The sequence below is a fragment of the Neovison vison genome, chromosome 11 (assembly GCF_020171115.1).
Source record: "Neovison vison isolate M4711 chromosome 11, ASM_NN_V1, whole genome shotgun sequence".
Lineage (NCBI taxonomy): Eukaryota > Metazoa > Chordata > Mammalia > Carnivora > Mustelidae > Neogale > Neogale vison.
In genome coordinates, this window is record NC_058101.1 from 64,244,324 (window position 1) to 64,266,561 (window position 22,238).

The 22,238-nt window shown below is 56.7% G+C and overlaps 1 protein-coding gene across 1 annotated transcript in view; it reads left to right on the plus strand.

The window, feature by feature from the left end:
• WFS1 (wolframin ER transmembrane glycoprotein) overlaps positions 1-16,196 on the plus strand; it is a 30,388-nt gene extending 14,192 nt beyond the window's left edge. Inside the window, exons 3-8 of the mRNA XM_044226239.1 lie at positions 2,068-2,150; positions 2,721-2,865; positions 4,721-4,891; positions 6,374-6,454; positions 8,953-9,098; positions 13,710-16,196. Coding sequence (XP_044082174.1) covers positions 2,068-2,150; positions 2,721-2,865; positions 4,721-4,891; positions 6,374-6,454; positions 8,953-9,098; positions 13,710-15,518 — 2,435 coding nt within the window. The 3' untranslated portion in view covers positions 15,519-16,196. The remainder of the gene's footprint in view (positions 1-2,067; positions 2,151-2,720; positions 2,866-4,720; positions 4,892-6,373; positions 6,455-8,952; positions 9,099-13,709) is intronic.
• The last annotated feature ends 6,042 nt before the right edge of the window (positions 16,197-22,238 follow it).

The following is a 22,238-nucleotide window of genomic DNA, read 5'->3' on the forward strand; positions in this document are numbered from 1 at the left end:
AGGTTCTGTCTACTGGGGAGACTTCTTGAAATGCCAGGCTATGAATAACTTCCATGAAGAATTAATCATGGCCAGCATCTTCAGCCAACAGATGTATGCTTGAATCCTCTCTTTTCTGATCAGAACACAGAAAGAACATGGGCTTGCGAGTTCAATTAGTCAAGAAAAGTTTTGGAATTGTGGGAGGTACATGGTGGGCCCTGCAGTGGGAGGTGCAGTGTCAGCGGCAAAGGCCCTGGGGTCAGCCAAGAGGAGGGAAGTGGGGAGGAAAAAGAAACCCACATTTTGGGAGTGCCAACTCTGGCCCAGTCACATAACACAAAGTATCTTGTTCTTCATAACCATCCTGTTGGTTGGATATTAACGACTGGGTTGAAAATGACCCTGGCTAGGTCACATGGCACTTTGAGGCTAACGGCAGAGTCACACGCAGGCTGGATTTCCCTCCGTATGCACACTCCTCCCCGGGAACCCATGGAAAGGACTGTCTTGCAGTCTGCAGGCTTTGTGCTCTTGTGTTCAAGGACAGAGTGTGCATCCAGGGGCTAGAGGGGGTGTGACGGGGACCAGAAGGGAACAGTGGTCTTGGCTCAGGAAGCACCAATGTCCTGGGCACAAGGGAAGGGTGGACATGCTGAGGCCACACTGGGCAGGGGCCCCAAGGACCTTGGTAAGGAAGCCCAGTCTGATCTCAGAAGAAGTGACCTAGTATCTTCCAGCCATCCCACAAGAGGGCTGCAGTGTGCACCTGAGCTGTGAGGTCTTAAGAAGCCTTCTTCCTCTGAGCTGACCCTAATCCCCCGTGCCTCTCCCATCTTTGCACCTGAAGGCTGCGCTGGCCCAAGCCATGGCCCGGCCTCCTCCAAGAGTCCTGTGTCCTGTGGACTCGAGTGCCCAGAACACAGGGCCTGGTGGCACTGGTGGCTGCAGAGTCAGCTCCAAGCCTGGCAGAGCTGGTTCTGGGAAAGGCCTGGATGAACCCATCAGGAAGGCTGGTCCTTGGGTGATGTCACAGGAGACCATTTTTGTTTCCAGAGACTTCTAGAGAGTGAGAGGCTGTCAGTTCCTACTAGGCACCTACAGTGGAGTCAGTAGCGGTACATCCCACGAGTTGCCTGGAGGTGTCTAGGACCTGCCAAGGTCGGGTGTGGGGCAGGGCGGAGGCCCCAGCATATTCATTGTATAAAGCAAAGACAGACACTGGTAAAAAATAAATAAATAAATAACTATTAAATTTTTTATCGTTAGGCTTCCTATTGCTGGTAAGGTTATAAAGTTGGTGTATTTCCATGATACTTTTGTATCATGGAATCGATAACTTTTTAGAAAGTAGACTGTAGTATGAGCTGTATGATGTTTGGGCCCTTGGGCCTAGTAACACAACTGAGGGACTGACTGGGAGAATGACCCAAAAAGAAAACATATCCACAGAGTGGTTTTGTGGCCCTGTTTTATAAAATCAGTGAGTGTTGGGAATAATGCAAAGGTCCAGCAGAGTGGGGAGGCCCAGCAGCCTGAGCATGTACCTCCCACGGGTTTCTGAACTGTGGGAATGGTGCCTTTCACTGGAGAGTAATGTGGGAAGTTAATCATGATTCACTGTCATAAATGTAACATATATGCGCGTCTGTGCGCGCTCCAATCATGGCCTCCAGAACTCATGTGTGTAGAGATGGCAGTCTTGGAAAACATGGATTTGGTTTGTCTGTTGGGGCACAGGTGTTTATTTAGGTCAGGGGCTTTTCACGCCAGAGTCCTAGGATCTTTCTAGAGCCCAACTCAAGCAGGTCTGAGTTCGGGGGTGAGGGTGGGACTGGCGTCTGTGCTCCCTCATCCTCGTCCTTCCTGCTGCTCTGAGCTGCTCCCTTCTGTAGCGGTTTTGCTGTCCATGTTCTGGGGCTGTCTGCATCACTGGAAGGCAGCATGCTAGCATATTCTGTCTGCGTCTGACCTGGATTTTGACAAGCTGCCCTGGGTCTGAGCCCATTATTGTAGTCCCCTCCACTCCCAGACAGGCAACAGGGACCAGCCTTGTGACATCCTGTATGCTTTTCTCCTGTGTGAAAGGGTCCATGAGGGGAGATGTGGAAGTGCCCTTTGAAGAAGTCCTGGAGAAGGCCAAAGCAGGGGATCCCAAGGCACAGACGGAGGTGAGGACCATGTGTCGGTGGGAAGCTCAGCCCACAGGCCCTGCACAGTGGCCCTGGGGGAACCTGGTGCTGTGTGAATGGAGAGCAGGGATGCCGGGCCCCTGTTTGCTGTGTTCCCATGTTCTCTGTCATTTGCCTTCCACCACCCTCTGCAGATCCCGTGTTCTCACCCATGTCCAGCTCACACCCCATCTTGGCCCCCCTCCTCTGGGATGCCTTCCCTCCTTCCTGTCTGCCCTCAGTGCCCCGCCCCCCACTCCATCTTCTCATCTGTGAAGGGGGGGCCCACACGCTCTCCACAGTTTTCTGAGGATCAAGGGCCCCGAGGGTCCCACAGGCCCCGCTGAGGGGAGATGCCCCAGGGGCCCCGATCCCACCCCTTGTCTTCCTGGCCTGGGCGAGCTGGGGTGGGGGAGGCAGGCTGGCCAGGAGGACAGAGCAGGAGAGGGTTGGGAAGCCCCAGTTTGCCTGGCTCTGGGGAGCAGGTCAGGATCAGGATGCAGAGCAGGAGCCGTGATGCAGCACATGGGGGGTGCCGCGGAATGTGGCTTGACTGGGTTCTTGCTGCAGGTGGGGAAACACTACCTGCAGCTCGCCGCTGACGCAGATGAGGAGCTGAACAACTGCACCGCTGTGGGCTGGCTGATCCTAGCCGCGAAGCAGGGCCGGCGCGAGGCCGTCAAGCTTCTTCGTCGGTGCCTGGCAGACAGGAAAGGTGGGTCCACAGGAGGCTTGGGCAGGTGGGTCTGAGGGAGGCTTGGGGCAGGCACAGCCCCTGAGGGACATGCACTGCTTGCTAAATCGGCAGGTGTAAATTTCTGTTCCACTGTGGTTTTGTTCCGAAGACATTGTTTCCGGAGTATGGCATGGGATGTTCAGCTGGCAAAGCCGCTGTCATCCTCTTCGGTCTGTGTTGGTCTGTCGGTAGATCCCTTCTGGGTTCTAATCCAGATCAAGGAGTGCATCGTAGAGCCTATGGACAGTCAGCTTCAACAGGGTACAGTAGGACAATGTGACAGTGGCCCAAGGTCCGGATGGAACTTCTGGGGCTGACTTTGCATCCAGTCTGGGCTGAATGGCTGGGGACCATAGGCCAGTGAAGACCTGCTCAGGTGCGTTCGCTGCCAGGAAGCGAACGGGTGTGGGGGTGTGGGGACCAGTGAGACATAGCCTGGCCACACGCGGTCACTTACTCCATTATCTTGCAGCCATGGAGCAGTGTGCTTCTGGAAGTTTCAGACCTCAGAGAAAAATGGAAGCCTGTAGCGTGTGTCATAAAGTATTTTTTTAATGATTTTCTCCAGATGGTGGAAGTGTTTTATGGATATTATATAAAACTTGGAATGTATAGAAAACAAAGATACAAATTACCCATAACCTTGAAACCCAGAGAAATGCTCTCTAGTTTCAAGTGTTTTTTTTTTTCTGGTTTTGTATCAGAATGTTTTTAAGAGTTACGTATGATATAGAATCTTTTTTTTTTTTTGAAATGGGACTGATGCGGTTGGAAACACAGAATTGAGGCTTTCTGTCCGCCAGGATTTCTCACCAGCCCACCCTGGGAGGTGCACTGACACGCCGGCGGGGGCATGTCAGTGCACCCACACCCAGCAGTTCCCAGAGGCCAAGAGGGAGCCCGGTCAGGATCAGGCCTGAGGACGTGTGTTGCAGAGGGCCGTGGCGGGCCCTGTGTGCCCCGTACTGCCCCCACCCCTTTTTCACACCGAGTGCTTCCTGATCTTGAGAGAAATGTGTGCTCAGGTGAAAAATTTAGAAGATGTTTAGAAAGGAGAAAAAAATTCTGTCCCCCCCCCCTCCATCTCATGTGTTACTGCCCTTGGTTGGCGGGGCGGGGCGGTAGGTGGGTGGGTGGGTGCTGATGACCCTGACAGTGGAGTTGAAGGGAGAAAGATGACCATAGGCCAGCATGTGAAACCTGTGCCCATCTCTTTCCATGGAGAGTCTCCATCTCCCTGGGAAAGGGCCGGTGGTGCAGGAACTGGATTTCCCAGCTGCCTCAGGAGGGGCAGCACCCAGGCTGATAACTGTGGTTACCGGTTTCTGACTCCCATGGTTCCCTGTTGCTCTGCCTGTCTCTGACTTCCCGGCCTGGGGCTGGCCAGGACGCCCCTCTGCCTTGGCTTCCCATCTATAAATGAGGGAGAGCCGTGCCTACTCCTGAGGGTGCTGGTGAGGAGGAAATTGGACAGGGAAGTGGGCCAGGAGCACAAGAAGGTCTAGCGCATGCCTGCCTGGGGGGTCGCTGGGGGAGGCCTACCAGGAGCATGGCAAGGGCCCCGGCATGTGCTCGCCCACAGGCTCACCCCGGGACGGGTCCACTGAAGAACCAGGCTGGGCTCCGATCTGGAGTGTGGGTCCTAGCAGGGTTTTTGGCGAGATGTCGTTTTGGGGCAGATATCTCTTCCTGCCCTGGTGACCCAAGGAGCCTGCATAGCATCTCGTATGAGTCCCCTCCCAGGCCCCTGCAGGCGGAGCTGGTCAGCACTCGGAGCATCGCCAGCGGCACCCAGGCAGGCGGGACGAAACCAGCAATGCCTCTTGTCTCGTAGGCATCACTTCTGAGAACGAGCAGGAGGTGAAGCAGCTCTCCTCCGAGACGGACCTGGAGCGGGCTGTGCGCAAGGCGGCCCTGGTCATGTACTGGAAGCTCAACCCCAAGAAGAAGAAGCAGGTGGCTGTGTCAGAGCTGCTGGAGAACGTCGGTCAGGTCAATGAGCACGGTACGAGAGCCTTTTGGGCCCCAGGCCTTCCCCAGGGAGCTAGTGGGCTTCTCTGGGGGAGTTCTGCAGGGCTTCCTTTTGGGAGGCCTGCAGAGACTCCAGGGGCTCACTGGGAGCTCCCAGGGATCTTTTTGTGGATCTAGGCCCAGGGAGGGTCCCTCCTGGGGTGTAATCCTGTTCTTGAGGTCTCCTTCCCAAGCCCTGCCCTAGCTCTGGTGCAGTCCACTGGCAGAGCCACAGGTCTTGTCATTTTCAGGGTGTCCTGCTCCTCCTGAAGGGACAGAGCCAGGGGAGAGTAACACAGATGCAGCAGGGACCTGGGTCCCTGAGTCCCTGAGTTTCCAGGAGCACTGAGCTGACTGTGGCTCAGACAGCCTCCCTGAAGCAGGCCTTATCACCAGCCTCTGCAGCCCTCCCTCAGCCTTCTGAGCCACAGCCAGCCCAAAGGACAGATGGGGCAGAAGAATGGGCGTCCCCAACTGGGTGCGGCCTCTCTATCCCCCTGGGGCCAACCTGACCTTTCCTCCCCATTACCGGAGGAGCACCTGCTTCCATCTGTTCAGGTGTGATTTCTGCCAGGACTACACCCAGCCCTCTCAGGTCCACCAGGGCTGGGGCCCCCTGCCAACACAGCAGAGCAGCAGAGAAGGCTGTGGGGTGAACAATGTGCCCTTCTCCTGGAGTTTCCCGGTAGGACCCCTGCTGACTAGAGCCTCCAGGCACTAGCCTGCTGTCTGGGCCAGGGCTGGGAAGACTATGTGCTGGGGTCAGTGGAGGTGTCCATGAGGCCTGGGTCTTGGAGGGCAGCACCCCGGAGAGCCATGCTTGATGTGGTGAGCTCAGGGTCGCCCCTGGGGAGCCCCAGAGCCCCTGCAGTGACACAGAGCAGCCCCTACTTGCTGTCCCCCAAAACCAGGTCACTTCCATGGCCCTCAGTCTCTCTGGGTCACAGCGCCTCTTCCCTCGTGTTGCCTCACTCCTGCCTGACCTGGCCTCGCAAAGGCACGTTTGCTGGAAGACTTGAATGCTCGACGGATTGGGGGTGTAGCAGGGGGTAGATGTTGACAAAAGGGCAGAATATTTCAGTCCAGGCTCAGCACTCAGCTGTGAACAGACTTGTTGTGGAGCCCCTTCCAGTACCAGGGCTGGGGAGATAGGGAAGGCCTGGCCTCCGGAGAGTTCAGTCTTTCCCAGGGGAAAATCCTGCCAAGGACAATGCCAGAAGAGATGTCTGGGGATAAGTTGTGCTGATCAGAAACTGGTGTGTCTGTTGCCCTGGCTGCGTTGGTAGAGGGGACAGCTGTACCCAGCGGGGGCCGAGAGGTGGCTGTTGCTGTCCCCATCAGAGGCTGCGTGGAGCCCCAGGCCCTGTGGTCCCCAGAGTTGAGGGATGCCACATGAGCACATGTACCAGTTTCTAGAATGCTGCAGAGCATGCCGAAACAGCCTGCTTTGATTCTTTCTCTGCTCTGTCCTCTACAGATGGAGGGGCACAGCCAGGCCCGGTCCCCAAGTCCCTACAGAAGCAGAGGCGGGTGCTGGAGCGCTTGGTTAGCAGTGAATGTGAGTATGGTCTCCCATCCTTCACCCGTGACCCCCTTTGACCAAGCCATTATGCCCAGTACCCTGGGCACCATGTCTACTCCTTGCTGCAAAGTCCGGGCATGGGGCTGTCTGTGTTCTGGGCAGTGGGATCTGGAGCCTGCCTAGTGGGAGCTCACGGTATGAGGGAAAACAGACACAGGACAGGACAGTAGGACAGTCCTCACAGGATAGAGAGACGGGGGTGGTGTGGGATTGCATCCACGTTCCCGAGCAGGTCAGCAAGCGTGAGGAGGCAGTCAGCCCCTGAAGGGCAAGGGGAGGGAACCGCACACAAAGGCCCCGTGAGGGGGCACCCAACGGGGAGTGTGCCTGTGAGCACAGGCTGTGGAAGGTGAGGAATGCAGAGTCGGGGTGCACGCAGAACTGGGTGCCTTTGGGGCATCCAATTAGGAGAGGTCCTCAATCCATGTGTAGCTGCCCAGCTGCGTGGACAGACTCTTGGTCTTGGTCACCAAGGAGGCAGTAAGAGGGACCTAGGGTCTGCTCCATGCTGACAGGTGGCCCGGCTCCTCCCCTAACTCTGCCACCCTCCTCATGACCTCAGGCAGGCCTCAGTTTCCCCTTGTGCACAGTGAGGGGCAGATTAGAGGGGCACACACCCCTTCCCACCAGGCTGGTGAGCCGTCAGTCCGTGAAGTGTCGTTGGAGCTCTGGTGATGCCATGAATTCTGAGTCTGGCTTTCCCAGGGCCTTGGGCACATCGGGGGCACAGATTTACTTTCTTGCTCTGTTCAGGGGATGTAAAGCAGGGTAGGACACTGACATGGAGAGACACCTGTGGCTGGTGGGTGCCAGAGGAATCCAAGGTTCTAGATGGGTTTTAAGTACAGAGGTGCTGGGGGTCTGAGAGATGCCTCTGGGCAGAAGTCGAGGAGGGTTGGTGCCTCCTGAGGAGGCTCAGCAACGCCTTCTCTGCCCTAGTCCCCTTACAGTTAACCACTCAGAACTTCCCTGTGCACATAGTAACTGCTAGAAAGTCCTGGGGTCCGGGGGAAGACCGCATACTCTGGGCTCAGAGGGATGGGTCTGAGGCCCCTGGAGGTGAGAGCTAGACAGAGATGTGGCCTTTCCAGGCCTCCATGATGGGTGTGAATGGTGCCATCCAGGGGTCCCTGCCTGGCTGTCAGCCAGCCGGGCCAGCCTCCCCTAGAGTGTGGGCTCCCGGATTCTCCCCACTGGGACATTCCCAAAAGCCTGTAAACATGGGCTTATTCCTCTCACCTCAGGAAAAAAGGTATGAGACCCTCTCTGGACCCCTCACTCCCGTAGCAGCCACCCTGTTTCTTTGTTTCCCTTGCTAACAAAGCTGGAGGGGGGCATCTGCAGTCACCGTCTTGGCTCCCCTCCCCACCCCCTCGTCATTCCACCAGAATGGCTCTGTCCAAGGCACCGGTGACCCATCCTCAGACACCGCTGTGTCCACACTGCAGGCCTTGGTGGCCAGTCTCATGGTCTCAGGCCACCAAATGCACAGCCTGGCCCAGGCCACTAGGCCCTGTCTTCTCCACCGGCTCTCTCACATCAGCTCAAGCCACACGTGTCCACCTGCCACTGCCATCTGTGCAGGACCTGTCCCAGGCTACCCCATCTCATGGTGGCCTGTGGTCTGGGTGCAGCCCTGGATGCCTTCCAACCCCCCGTGTTAGCACACAGCCCCTTATCTGCATCCCACCCTCTCCCGGGGTGCCCGCCTCATTCCTGACATGGTTCCCTTTGCTCTTGCTGCTGCTTATTGATTTCTTCTGGTGATCGGCTTTGGTCCCAGTTTCCCTAGTGCCCCCAGTGCCCAGAACACAGCCTCTGCACAGGCGGCCCCAGCAATGCGTGGTGAGTGATGGCCCCGCAGCTGGCAGCCCGCTTATGTGATTGCTGTGTTAATTCGCTCACTGTATCTCCCCAGCTGCCCTCTGCCTGGAGGACAGTTTTGACATGGAAACGACCATGACGAGCAGCCGGCCTGTCTGGCCTTGTTGAGCATGACCTCACTAGCCCAGGAGCCCAGCCTGGGGTACATGCTGGGTTCATGCACAGATTCCAGGCGTTGCCAGTGCTAGGGCCAGGTGTCTGGCATGTGGTCGGCCCTCAGTGGCTGCATACTGAGTGGAGGGGTCGGTAAGTTGTGGGGCTGTAGGGCGGCCGTCAGCAAGGCTGTGAGAAGCCAGGGCTGAAGGACGGGGCAGAAAGGTGGCTGCCAGTTCTGCTCAGGCAGACCCTGGGCTTGAGAGCTGAGGAGAGGGAAGTTCAGGGGAGGGACAGCGTGTCACCAAGGAGAAGAAGTGGGATGAAGACCGTCCCACCTCTTTTCCCTGCGGCTATCTTTGCCCACTGGTCTGTCCTGGACAGAGAGCCGCTTCCTCCCGAGCCTGCTTGGCCTCCCTCTCTATTGGGCCCCAGCCACCTTCGCTGCCTGGCGTGGCTACGTGGGGTGACCCTGTGTCCCTCTCTATTTGGCCCAGCTAAGAGCTACATAGCGCTGGACGACTTCGTGGAGATCACCAAGAAGTATGCCAAGGGCGTCATTCCTGCCAACCTGTTCCTGCAGGACGATGATGATGATGAGCTGGCGGGCAAGAGCCCCGAGGACCTGCCCCTGCGCCTGAAGGTGAGTGCGCCGGAGAGCTCTGACCACTAGGGCCCCCACCTGCCCTTCCACATGCCGTAGTGCTATCCGGAGGGGTATATGGGAGGCCCCAGTGTGACATGGGAGCCTTTGGGACTGCCCAGCTTGTCGGGGGAGGCGCACTCTGTACAGATGGTCCCTGTGGTCATTCTCTCACCACACCTCCCCGGACTTCCCTCCTTCTGCCTGGAGGACAGGATGTGTTCTCCCAAATGGGGCCTTTTGTGGGCATTCAGACTCCAAACCCAAGGGCATTGTCAAGGGCGGGCATACTCAGGAGTGACGGGTGAGCCTTCCTGAGTCTTTCTGGGAAAAGCGCTCCGGGCGGCAGTGTGCCACACGCTGGAGTCTGACTTTCACTTAGACTTCGTCATTTTGAAAAATGATCCATTTACAGCACGGAATGGAGGTTGGTTTCTCAAAGATGCCTTCCCCCAAAAGCAAAGTGCTAATGTTTGGGAGACCGTGAAGATCCTGCCAGGGTAGCTGTTCACCTAGATCTGCCGGGGCAAGGAAGGCACGGCAAGCTGTAGGAAGGGAGGCAGCCTGGTCCCACTGGTGGCCAGCAAGCAGCAGCAGCAGTGAGGAATGAGGGCACACAAACAAGTCTGGAAAGCCAGGGATGGTGGGTCACAGCCCTGCTGTGACAGCACTTACTCTCGGTTCCATGGTTGAGACTTACAGTGCAGGTGGTCACCGTGGGCCATGCCACGCTCTCACGTGTTCCCCACGTCAGCTCTCCCACCTTGCAGAGCGCACCCTGATTTCCCCAAGCGTGGCTGCCCGACCCAGGCAGGTCTGTCTACACGAGGGGCCCCGAGCAGACAAATCATCATGAGGCCCATGGCGTTAGTCCTCTAAGAGGCCCTTGTTCTGAGCTGAACGTGTATGAGCAGGAGCGTGTGTGGACCACCATCAGTGATACAGACGGGCAGGGGATGGCCCGGCCACCAGCAGGCAGGAGTGGCAGGGACAGGAAGTGTGCCAAAGTCCCCCCAGTGGAGGCAGCTCGGTATAGCCCTTCCTGGGAGCCTGGCTTTGGAGGCTCAGATCGGGCACCCAGAAATGGTGCATGGAGATGCCACAACCCAGGGCGGCAGGCATGGAGGCCTCACTCAGGACCCAAGGGTTGAGGGATCCCCCGAGGACAGGGGCTGCGTCCAGGATGAAGTTCTCAGCCACAGGCTGAGAGGACCCAGGAGCTTGACCAAGGGAGCTCACAACTTTATTGCAGGTCCTCTCGGACAGGCCTGGGCTAAGCGTGTTCACAGACGGATGCTGTTAGTTTCCCTAGAAATGCGAGAGAAGGAGGGTGGAGTGCTTGCCATGGTTCTTGGCCAAGAGGAGGCCAATGAGGGTCAAAGGTGAAGGGGTGAGTCTGGGGAACTGCAAGCAGGTTGCGTGGTGGGGCTTGGTTGCTAACAGCGCCTGCTTTCAAGGCAGCCTGGTTGGGATGGTGAATTGTGTCACCCTTCTTACAGGTGACAAGCTCAGTGCTGTCAAAACTTCTGAGAGTCCTTTTTGGGAAAGAGATTTAAAGTATTCTAACAAGAAGTACACGGGGCTCTGTTTTCTTTTAGTTTCTGAAGTTGTCAGAGTACTTTGATGCCTTTACAGTTTGTCTTGTTAAAAGGCTTTTGTGAAAAAGAGATGATGAATCCTGGCAGGCGTCTCTAAAACCCAAGGCTGTTTCAGCTTTTCTAAGCAGGAGGGAGGGCACACGCTGTCTTCCTGCCCCTGTGAAGTACTAGGTGCCTCTGAGCGGCCTGGACTCCCACGGGCACCTCCAGACTCCAAGCCCCGCGCTGCTGCAGACTTTCGTGGCAGATGAAGCCCTCACAAGAGTCAATTTAGTAATATTTAAAAATCCGCAGTTTCACTCTGAATCATCGGGAAGGCCGCCGTGTCCACACTGTCACTTGGGTCTGAGCCGAGTCAGGTTGAGATGGCCTTGCTGCAACTGCCTGGTCACAGATGCTGTCCTATCATAGAACTGATCCCTTGCTTGTTTTTCTAAAAATTTCTTTCCTGCTCAGGGAATAGCTTGTTTTAATTTGTTGGGTTTGGTCTACAGAAAAGATTTTCCGTTTCCCAGTTGGGTGGGCCCCAGGAGTAGGGCTTGGGTGGAAGCAACCAGGGGCTGAGTTGGGGCCCTGAAAGGAAGGGACTCCCTGGTCCTAGTGGCCGAGGGACTTCAGTGTGCAGGCAGAGGCCAGACATCATTGGACACTGTATTCAGGAAGCTTCGTTGTTTTTATTTTTTATTCAATTAATTAACATATACTGTAGTACTAGTTTCAGAGATCAAGTTCAGTCATTTATCCGTCTTATGTAACACCCAGTGCTCATCACTTCACCTGTCCTCCTTACTGCCCATCCCCTAGGTACCCTGTCCCTCCCTCCAGCAACCTTGTTTGTTTCCTCGAGTTAAGAGTCTCCTATGGTTTGTCTCCCTCTCTGATTTCCTCTTATTTTATTTTTCCCTCCTTTCCCCTATGCTTTTTTGTCTGTTTTATTTCTTGAATTCCATCTATGAGTAAAATCCTGTGATAATGATCTTTCTCTGATTGACATACTTCGCTTAGCATAATATCCTCTAGTTCCATCCAGATTTCTTTTTTTTTCTTTTCTTTTTCTTTCTTGCTTTCTTTTTTTTTTTTTTTTTTTGAGAAGCTTCATTGTCTTTTCAAGTTCCTCTCTGCTGTGTTGTGTGGCCTCACAGTCTCAAAGAAGAGGTGTGAATGGTTCAGGAGGTGAAGGGAGAACAGAATCCTTGGTTTTCAGGCACAGGCTGCTTGTATAGAGGACTGCGGAAAGCTAAACAGCCCCAGGGGACACCTGTGGTCTGTCCTGCCACTGGCTGGGGCTGCCTCATCGCTGCACACATGCGGGTTCTGGCTGTGTCTGTGTCAGAGGGGCCCTCCTGGGGGAAGCCTGGAGGAGTCTGCTCATAGCCGCTCCCACTCCAGAGCAGGAGCACGTACCGACACTTGCTAGGGCCCATCCAGGTCCCGTGGGAGGGTGTTCCTGCGCTCAGGGCAGGTCACTGGCACCCCTGAGCTGGGAGGTCAATCATTCACTTCCTTTCTTGTTCTAGAACAAGGGTAAGTGGGCTGTCACAAATGTGTAAGAGGGAACGCAGCTTCTCACACATGTACGTGTGTGTATATGTGTATAGACAGTGTGCACACACATGTTCCCTAATATCTCAACTCGTGTGTGAGCCGGGCGCCCTCACATCTGTGGAAGGCGTACTATCCCGTTGCTTCCAGGTCCTTCTGAGCTGACAGCCAAGGCTCTTGAACAACAACAGCTGCATCCGGGTATGATCACTCAGTTGTGCTCCCCCAGGGTCCACCTCGTTTGCCGGGTTCATGCTCTAGCCAGGCAGACGAGGTAGAGGCTGTGCTGCCCACTTCACTGGGCGGTGGTGGGCATCCCCCCACCTCCGGGGGGCTCTGGGCAGCAGGCGGGCTTCCCTACCCCCACATGTGGGTATCTCGTGAGGTCAGGGGTCCACGCGTTTGCCCCTCCAGACACGCCCAGACACCTGGCCTCCCCCACGCCATACCATCTGAGCGCCTGCACCTCCAGCCCCTCTCTCATTTCCCTGTGCCCTGGCCCGGTGGACGCCTTGGGGAGTTGTGCATAGGTGTGGAGTCCAGCCCCGGGGGGCAGAATCAGCCCCCTGCCTCCTCCCTTGGCTGCCCCCTCCCTTGGCTGCCCCCCTACTCACCAACCTCATGTCCCTCATTTGTCCTTTGCTGTGTGAAGTCTGGGGATCAGCCTGCCCTTCACACTGGGTGCACACTGCAGGAGCCGCTGTGGTGGTGGGGGTGTCCATTCTGAGCAGCACGGGTGTGTGGAGTGGGTGGTAGCAGGCAGCTGCTCTTTGGGGTCCCCTGCCACGAGCGAGCACGTCTCCTTGGCCCCTTACAGGTGAATCATCTCCATTTCGTTAGGACAGGCAGTCGCAGTTCATGTTTGCACAGAGCTCTCATTCTGGGCTCCCCGTATCTGCTGCTGCTCCTGGGACTGTTCAGAGCCCTTCATGGCTTTGAAAGTATCAGTTTCTCTACCTTTAGAGGATGGGGGTGGGGGGGAGCAAGGCTCGGCCAGGCAGCCTCTGCCGCGGGGGTGGCCAGGTCACAAGCCCCACCCCCACACCGGCAGCCAGGGCTCCGGTCTCCCATCAGTGAGGCTGGGTGGGGAGGGCACAGGGGAACCAGGTGCTTTCCTCTAGGTACCTGAGGTCTGGAAGGGGACACTAGTTTGCAGGAGTCTAGAAACTCTGGCAGAAGTTTGGGACGGGAGGGGAGCCAAGTACTGCACTCCAGGGGCCCAGAGGAGAGGAGCCAGGACCTGCAGGACTGGGTAGGATCGAGGGAAGGTCTGTCCGGACCACAGAGCCTGGGGAAGATGTGACCGTGTGCAGAGGGTAGAAGAGATAGGAAGGAGCCGCTGGGACAAAGGGTCCAGGGTGAGCTGTTTGCTTCAAGCATTGCTCAGGTGGCTGGCAGGGTGTTGAGGACGGCATTGGGGCTCCTGTGCTGACTTCCTTCCAATTTCCATCTTTGCGTCCACCCGCACCAGGTGGTCAAATACCCCTTACACGCCGTCATAGAGATCAAAGAGTACCTGATCGACATGGCGTCCCGGGCAGGCGTGCACTGGCTGTCGACCATCGTCCCCACCCACCACATCAACGCCCTCATCTTCTTCTTCATCATTAGCAACCTGACCATCGACTTCTTCGCCCTCTTTATTCCCCTGGTCGTCTTCTACCTGTCCTTCATCTCCATGGTGATCTGTACGCTCAAGGTGTTCCAGGACAGCCGGGCCTGGGAGAGCTTCCGCACCCTCACGGGCCTGCTCCTGCGCTTCGAGCCCAACCTGGACGTGGAGCAGGCCGAGGTGAACTTCGGCTGGAACCACCTGGAGCCCTACCTCCACTTCCTGCTGTCTGTCGCCTTCGTCATCTTCTCCTTCCCCCTTGCCAGCAAGGACTACATTCCCTGCTCGGAGCTGGCCGTCGTGTCCGTCTTCTTCACGGCCACCAGCTACATGAGCCTGAGCACCTCCGCTGAGCCCTATACCAGGAGGGCCCTGGTGACTGAGGTGGCTGCTGGCCTGCTCTCCCTGCTGCCCACGCTGCCCTTCAACCTGCACCCCCTGAAGCTACTGGGCCAGACCTTCCTCACTGTGCCCCTCGGCCCCCTCATCGTCCTGAACGTCAGCCTCCCCTGCCTGCTCTATGTCTACTTGCTGTACCTCTTCTTCCGCATGGCACAGCTGAGGAACTTCAAGGGCACCTACTGCTACCTGGTGCCCTACCTGGTCTGCTTCATGTGGTGCGAGCTGAGCGTGGTCATCCTGCTCGAGTCCACCAGCCTGGGGCTGATCCGTGCCTCCATAGGCTACTGCCTCTTCCTGTTCGCTCTCCCGATCCTGGTGGCCGGCCTGGTGCTGGTGGGTGTGGTGCAGTTTGCCCGCTGGTTCCTGGCCCTGGAGCTCACCAAGATCGCCGTCGCTCTGCTGGTGTGTAGTGTGCCCCTGCTGGTCCGCTGGTGGACCAAGGCCAACTTCTCGGTGCTGGGGATGGTCAAGTCCCTGACACGCAGCTCCATCGTCAAGCTCATCCTGGTGTGGCTCACGGCTATTGTGCTCTTCTGCTGGTTCTACGTGTACCGCTCGGAGGGCATGAAGGTGTACAACTCCACGCTGACCTGGCCGCAGTACAGCTTCCTGTGTGGGCCCCGGGCCTGGAAGGAGACCAACATGGCCCGCACGCAGATTCTGTGCAGCCACCTGGAGGGCCACCGGGTCACATGGACGGGCCGCTTCAAGTACGTGCGTGTCACAGAGATTGACAACAGCGCGGAGGCAGCCATCAACATGCTGCCGTTCTTTGTGGGTGACTGGCTGCGCTGCCTCTACGGCGATGCCTACCCGGCCTGCAGCCCCGGCAGTGGCCCTACGGCTGAGGAAGAGCTCTGCCGCCTCAAGCGCCTGGCCAAGCACCCCTGCCACATCAAGAAGTTCGACCGCTACAAGTTTGAGATCACAGTGGGCATGCCGTTCAGCAGCACCAACGGCTCCCGCGGCCCGGAGGAGGACGACGTGACCAAGGACATCGTGCTGCGGGCCAGCGGTGAGTTCAAGGACGTGCTGCTCGGCCTGCGCCAGGGCAGCCTCATTGAGTTCAGCACCGTCCTTGAGGGCCGCCTGGGCAGCAAGTGGCCTGTCTTCGAGCTCAAGGCCATCAGCTGCCTCAACTGCATGGCCCAGCTGTCACCGGCGCAGCGGCACGTGAAGATCGAGCGCGACTGGCGCAGCACCGTGCACGGCGCGGTCAAGTTCGCCTTCGACTTCTTCTTCTTCCCGTTCCTGTCGGCGGCGTGAGGGCGTGCCACCACCCCCCCGCAGACGAAGAGCTGTCCATGCATGTCCCTGTCAGGACCTGACCCTTGCGTGGCCCCCCTAGCCCGACGGCACGACACCGACGCTGAGTGTGTGTGTGTGCGCACGCAGATGGCATGCTTGGAGGCCACATCACGTGCCTCTGCTCACACCCCCGGCATCGTGGGAGAGTGCATGCCCGGGGTCCAGCCATGGTCCCGGCCCCAAAGAGCACTTTACAGGTGAGCTGCCCTCCGCACCCCCTTCCAAGTTCCCCGGCCCTGTTCCCATTCGTGTTGGGTTTGTTTTTTAAAGAACTGCATGTGCTGTTGTACGAAGTCCGTGAGGCGTTTCTCATTGGGTCACAGCTAAGCCTTGACTACTGTCGGCCAATCCGGGGCCAACGCAGGGCCAAGAGCCTGCGCGAGGCTGGGGGAGGTGGCAGCTCTGGGCAGAGCATGTTCCTGCGGAGCTCTGGGCCCCACGGCTACCTGGCACCTCTCTTGTTGGTGCGTGTGGGTGAGTGGATGAGGGTCTTGAGGCATCAACCAGCACTAGGAAATGAGAAGAAACAAGAGAGTCCCTTCCTGGCCCTTGGAAAAGCTTGGCCTATGTTCAGTACTGGGAAGCTGAAAGTGAAGGTCCTCAAGGAGCCAAAATAAAAACATTTCTTGAAGTCTACTATTTCTCTCTTTTCTTTACTAAAGAAAAACTTTTGTCTACACCGGCACCAAACTCACTAAAGTGAGTTACAAAGAGCAGAACTGACATTCTCAATAGCTGACACCTAACCCCCACCGCCCACCCCCATCAGGGTGGAGACCCTGGTGCCCCCTCCTGCCCTCCCCTCCTCCATGGACAGCCACTGTTGCCCATGGCTGTCCAGCTGTGCAGCAGGTCTTATGGGGGAGCCCATGTGGTCCAGTGACCATGAGACTCAGGTCACCAATCGGATGGCACACACGTGGTTCCCCATGGTTTGGAGCAATCACTCCACGGGCAAGAAGTCTGGAACCATCTTCTGGGTCCAGGGATGCATGATGACAACGCCACAGAAATACAACTGGAGCTTGAGCCACATGGGGGTGCTAGAGCAGCTTGGATCCCTCTGTGAACATAGTGCCCCTTGGATAGTGACCTGAGTCTGAGTCCCTCCAGGGTGACATTGACGCCAAAGCCACCAGCCCGCCCCTCCCTAGTGGGCAGACCCCTGGTGAGCAGTGGGTCTGCCAGAGCTCGGGAAACCTGGAATCCTTCCTACATGCCTTCTGTGATTTGGGAGACCTTGCACTGACCATTCTGGGGGTGGCTGCTTGTGTTTTCTGTGGACGTGGCCCATCTGGCGGGTAGCAGATTCCATCTGCCTGGAATCCTGCACGCTGGGAGTGCTCGAAGGCTGGCATCCCTCTGTGCCCAGTTTGCCCCCCAGGGTTCCTTCCCTGGGCTTCCTTCTCTGGGTGGTGAGAGGAGGTGAAAGGTGAGCCCATCCCCCTCTCTGCTCCCACAGATTTGCGAGGCTACAGAATGAATTCACAGTGTGACTTTGCCTCCCAAAGGTACGGAGAGGGGGGAACGCAGTGACAGCATGTGATCCTTTCACTTGGATGGGAGACGGGGGATATATAGAGACAATCCTGATGCATGGAGGGGAAGACAGATTCAGAAATGGGGCACACTGCACACTAGCTGTGGGGCAAGGGTTGCACTGAGATCTGTCCCCTGGGCCACCACGCTGCCACTCAGCCCCCAGCAGAGCCACCTGACCCGTGCAGGGGAGACACGGTCTTGGGGATCACCCCGGATTGGGAGTTGGACACCAGACCTAGTGCCTCCATCACAAACCCCTGTGTCACTGGCAGCCCGTTTGGTCCCCATCACTGGGCCTGTGCCCCGATCTGCAGAACAGTCTGGGCTAGGTCCATGGTTTCCAAAACTTAGCTATGAAACACGTTCTCAACTAAATGTGGTACAGAACTCCAATCCCTAGAGTGAAGAAGGTGCTGTTTATAAGTTCATTTGCAACGTCTACGGCAGGTGGGACTGGGAACCCCACCACCTGCGTGGATCCCACTCCCGTGCCTTCCCAGCTGTCTGACCTTGGGAAAGTTCAAGCTTTCCAAGCCTGTACCTGTGGACCCTCACTGCATGACCTGTAAAGCCCCTTCTAGCTTTTTAAAAACTCACACTTGGGGTGCTGGGATGGCTCAGTCGATTGAGTCTGACTCTTGGTTTTGACTCAGGTCATGATCTCAGGGTCCTGGGATCAAGCCCTGAGCTAGGCAAGTTGCTCAGCGCTGGGTTGGCTTGTCCTTTTTCCTCTGCTCCTCCCCCTGATCTCTTGCTCTCCCTCATTTAAAACAATAACAACAACCCCTCCCACTTTGCTTAAATAACCATGTTTAGATTGGGACTGATCAAGTGGGCCTGGCGTCAGGATGACCTGCCCACAGCCCGCCTGCACCAGGCACCCCAGAACACAGTCCCACCTTCCCTCCTACATCACAGGTTTAATTCCTCATGGCTACACGTTGAGAAAAGCTTGGCCGATACCTAAAACACTCCTTATTTAACTCAAGTAACGAGCCTTGAATGTACTTGTTGCCACCCACGAGCAAATGTTTATTGTGCTGTGAGGTTGAGCAGACGCTATAATTCCACAGTCTGAGCCAAGCCCAGGTCCCACCCCCCGGGAAAGTCACACAGGTCGGATGTGAGTGGCCCTGATTCCGTCAGACGGTCCCCCTGGTTTCAGGCACAGTCTGGGGTGAGATCAGGGTCAGGAGGCTCCGGGAGTACAAGGGGCACCCCCATTCTGATAGCAAGGGAGGGACTGGAATTGGAGAGGTTAGAGGACTACAAATCATTCAGGGCACCCACTGGAAGGTGTCAGGTGTGGGCCCTGGAGGTCATGGCTTCCCAGACACAGCTGCAGGTCCGGAGGCCAGGAGGGAAGGGCGCCTGGGTCCTTCAGGTGGCTGGGATGCCCTCTTGGCTCCAAAGCCAGGGCCGATGAAGATGTGAAAGGCCGTCCCCCGCTTCTCCACCTGACCTGGCCGGCTGTGAGCTGTTTGGTTCCAGACACGTGGTCTGTGGACTGCTCCCAAGGAGCTGTAACCATCAGAATGTCCTTGACCCCATGGTCCCAGGGCTCCCCGGCGTGCTGGCTGTCCTGCTTTCCCATGGATAATCAGGCTGCTGCCCCATGGCCCAGGACCAGATGTCGGGCTCGTGGAGGCATTTGCCGAGCTCACATTGCTAGGGGCCAAGGGTCCCCCGAGACAGGATTCAAAGCTGGGTTGTGGGTCTGGCACTTTATTCCAATGAAGACACTTGGACTACACAGAGAGGTCCCCCGTAACCCCCTGACACACCCTATTTCACATAGCATCATTCAGCCTCACGGAGCAGGACTCGCCTGAACACACGTGGCTAGGAGGGAGCAGAGCTGGGGTGGGAACCTGGTCCCGCTCTTCCCTCCCGGGGTTACGAAGAAATCACATTATGCTGGGGCTTAAATTCTCTCTCCACAACACCACCCAAAGGGGCTGTCCCTCAGACCTGAGGGGAAAGAACCAGGGTCAGCCGGCGGTTGGTCAACACCATGTCTGGACACCTGCTGGGCACCTGCTGGACCCACGGTCCAGGGCTCTGGGAGCACCTGTGAGGGTCTGTGCTGAGGGTGGTGGGAAGGTCTGGTCATGCTTCCAGGGACCAACGGCACCGGGAAGCGCTCTCAGAAGACCAACTTGGGTGGCACAAACAACAGGAAGTCCCTTCAGAGTGTCAAGCTAATAGAGGCGGGTCCCCCCAAACAGTAGGGACGGATGTGTCCGTGAGTGACAAGCCACGGGCAGCAGGAGCTGGAGTGGGTGCCCCTCCTCCCAGGATCCTTGGGGCTCTTTCCTAGTCCACTTTCTCTTCCTTCTCCACTCTCCTTCCTATCCGGCTTGGAGACACAAGGGCCTATCAGCACCCCGAATCCTCGGCGGTGAGGAGCCCCGCCGTCCACATTCTGCCTATCTGACATCAGCATCACTGCTGAACAGTGCGACTTGGCCCCCAGGCCCGCGGCTTAGCATTGTGGACCACCCAGCTGTCACCAGAACCTGGTGGTCTGTCTTCTGACACCCCGGCCCAGGGATGTTCCTTGGGCCTCGACTGATGCCCCGATCTCTCTGTGTCTCCTTGAACCCAGCACCTGAGGACTCTTCCCGCTTATCTTTTTCACTTCCCGGCTGCCTCCTCCATTCTGTCCCTGGGGGGCCCCTCCCACGTGCTGCCCATCCCAGGGCCCATTCTCCCCAGCTCCCCCAGCTTGCTGAGAGAAACAAGCCCAGGCTCTTGTTTTTGTTTTTGTTTGTTTTTGAGAGCAAGGAAGGGGTGGGGGGCATGCAAAGGGGGAGGGAAATGGAGAGAAGCAGACTCCTCACTGAGCACAGAGTCTGACACAGGGCTCCATCTCAGGACCCTGAGCTCATGACCTGAGCAGAAACCAAGAGTCAGACACTTAAGTGACCAAGCCACGCAGGGGCACCAGGCCCAGGCTCTTTGATGGTACAAGCCCACCCAAGCAGGAGGAACAGGGTGTCAGAGGTGGGCCAGCGACAGGGTCCTGGCACCCACTGCCCTTGGCCAGCAGTCAGGGAACTCCCCACTCCCTGTGCCCACAGGATGGCTCCTGAGACCCCACTCCCAGGCCCTTCCTGCTCTGCTTCTCATCCTTAAAAGGGAGATTTTTTCCTTCTTTTTCTAAAACTCCCTGCCGCCCCCACCCCCTCCCAGGTCAGCCACACAGAGGCTCGCAGCTCTCCAGCAAGAGCCAAGCTGCATGTCAGGACCCTGCTCCTCCCTCCCCCTCTTCCTGGGGCCTCAACTGCACCTGCCCTCAGGCCAAAGGTCACACCCAGGACCCTGGCCCTGCAGCCCCGACTCCTCCCTGGATCTGCCCCAGAAAGTGGCCATTGTTTGTCCTGAGTGTGTCATTAACCTGTGGGACAGTCACCAGGTGCTGACACTGCTATCCTAGAAGCAGGCCCATGGGACCTGGCGACAGTCACACCTTTGGTGGCAGGTCACAGAAATGCCGTGGCTTCTGGCTGACTCCGGCTTCTCTGGGAGTTGTTTGGGCACAAGCCCTGGAGGGAAGGCACACCATCCCAAATTTCTGCAGACACAACCGCTCTGTGTGCCTCCCCCAAGTCCCCTCCTATGGTGGTGGCACCTGACTTGGAGCCGGACCCGCAGCCACCCGAGAAATTACGCATTGTCCAGTCCATTTCTGGCCACTGGGAGGGATGGGAGCGAACACAGGCAACTTCTGGGCAGCAGCCTTAAGGACAGAGGCACGTTCTGTGTCTGCTGGCTCTTGCCAGCCTTGTGGAGTGAAGCCATCATGGACACTCAGCAGTCACTGGGCTCATGTGGGCCTCATGGGCCATTCTCCTGGCTCTTGGAGGTCACATGTCCCACAGCAACCCCAGGACCAGAGGGGCAGGTGACACCATCCAGCCACCCACCACCTCCCCACGCTCCCTCCCCCCATCTCTCCCTCATCGAGATTCTTCCTCATTCCCAGCACAGGCACCCACTGCCCCAGTGTCCTCCCAGGGGTGGCAGGGGCTGCAATGAAGGTGGGGGAGGGGTCACAGTCAGAGGGACCAGCGCTGATGTCCTTAACGGGCTCCCAGGGAGCTTGGGCTAGGGGCTGAGACCACTTCAGCAAAGACTTTCTTCTTGATCCGACACAACCTCCCCGAGCTAGATAACCGTCATTCTCCGTGCTTTGCAGATGAGTAAACTGAGAAGAAGCATGGAGGGGGGAGGTTGGGAGTAACATCCCCAAGGATCCACCACCAAGCCGGGATGTGAGTCCCAGCAGCTGGGCTCCAGTGTCCTGGCTCGGAGCCATAGGGCATCACCACTGCTCACACAGTGGGTTCTCCAAAGCCCTCCGTCGGGCGAATGATTACGTAGATTTGCCAAAAGAACAGGTGACCCTTCCAAGGTGAAGTTTGCTCTTATTTGGCACATTTATGAACAAGACGATCATCAGCCCCTCTCGTAGGCTTTAAAGGGGTTAAACAGACAAGTCACTGCTCCAAACATTCCTATCTATTTTGCACGTTTAGATTTTTTTTTGCGTAATTTTAATCATGGATTCCTTTCCATTTTCACTTTTACTTTTGTCCTAATACTGCCGCTGCCTTTTGCAGATTTCAGTCCCTCCCTGAAGTTCATCATGTCAGCTGACTGCATGGGCCCTGTGGGAATGTGAACAGTCTCCAGGTAGAGAAAATGGGACTTTGTGTGTTTTTTTTTGGTTTCTTTTCTTTCTTTCTTTTTTTTTTTACAAAGGACACGACTGTTTGAAATGAATCTCTCACGACTTGAGCAATTATTTAGAACACGAAAAGCTTTTCTGTTGCTAGGAAACGGCCCCAGAGCTGATAAGCCTTTGTTCAAGTTTTCCTCACGTGGTTAACTTCTGCAGGTGGCCCAGAAAGTGGTCTGGGAGAAACAGAAGACTGGGGTACCAGGTCTTTCTTTTCAGGAGTGGTGAAAATCAACTGCCCCCCACCAAACAGCTTTTAGCTTCCCTCCAACAAAATAGAGATCATTTGCTTTCCCTGCTCTCCAGAAAGGCACTGTTTTCTTATTTAATTAACAGAATAACTTCTCTCTTTAGGACGGTTAAGTCCTCTGATGAGCTTTATATTTTTTAAA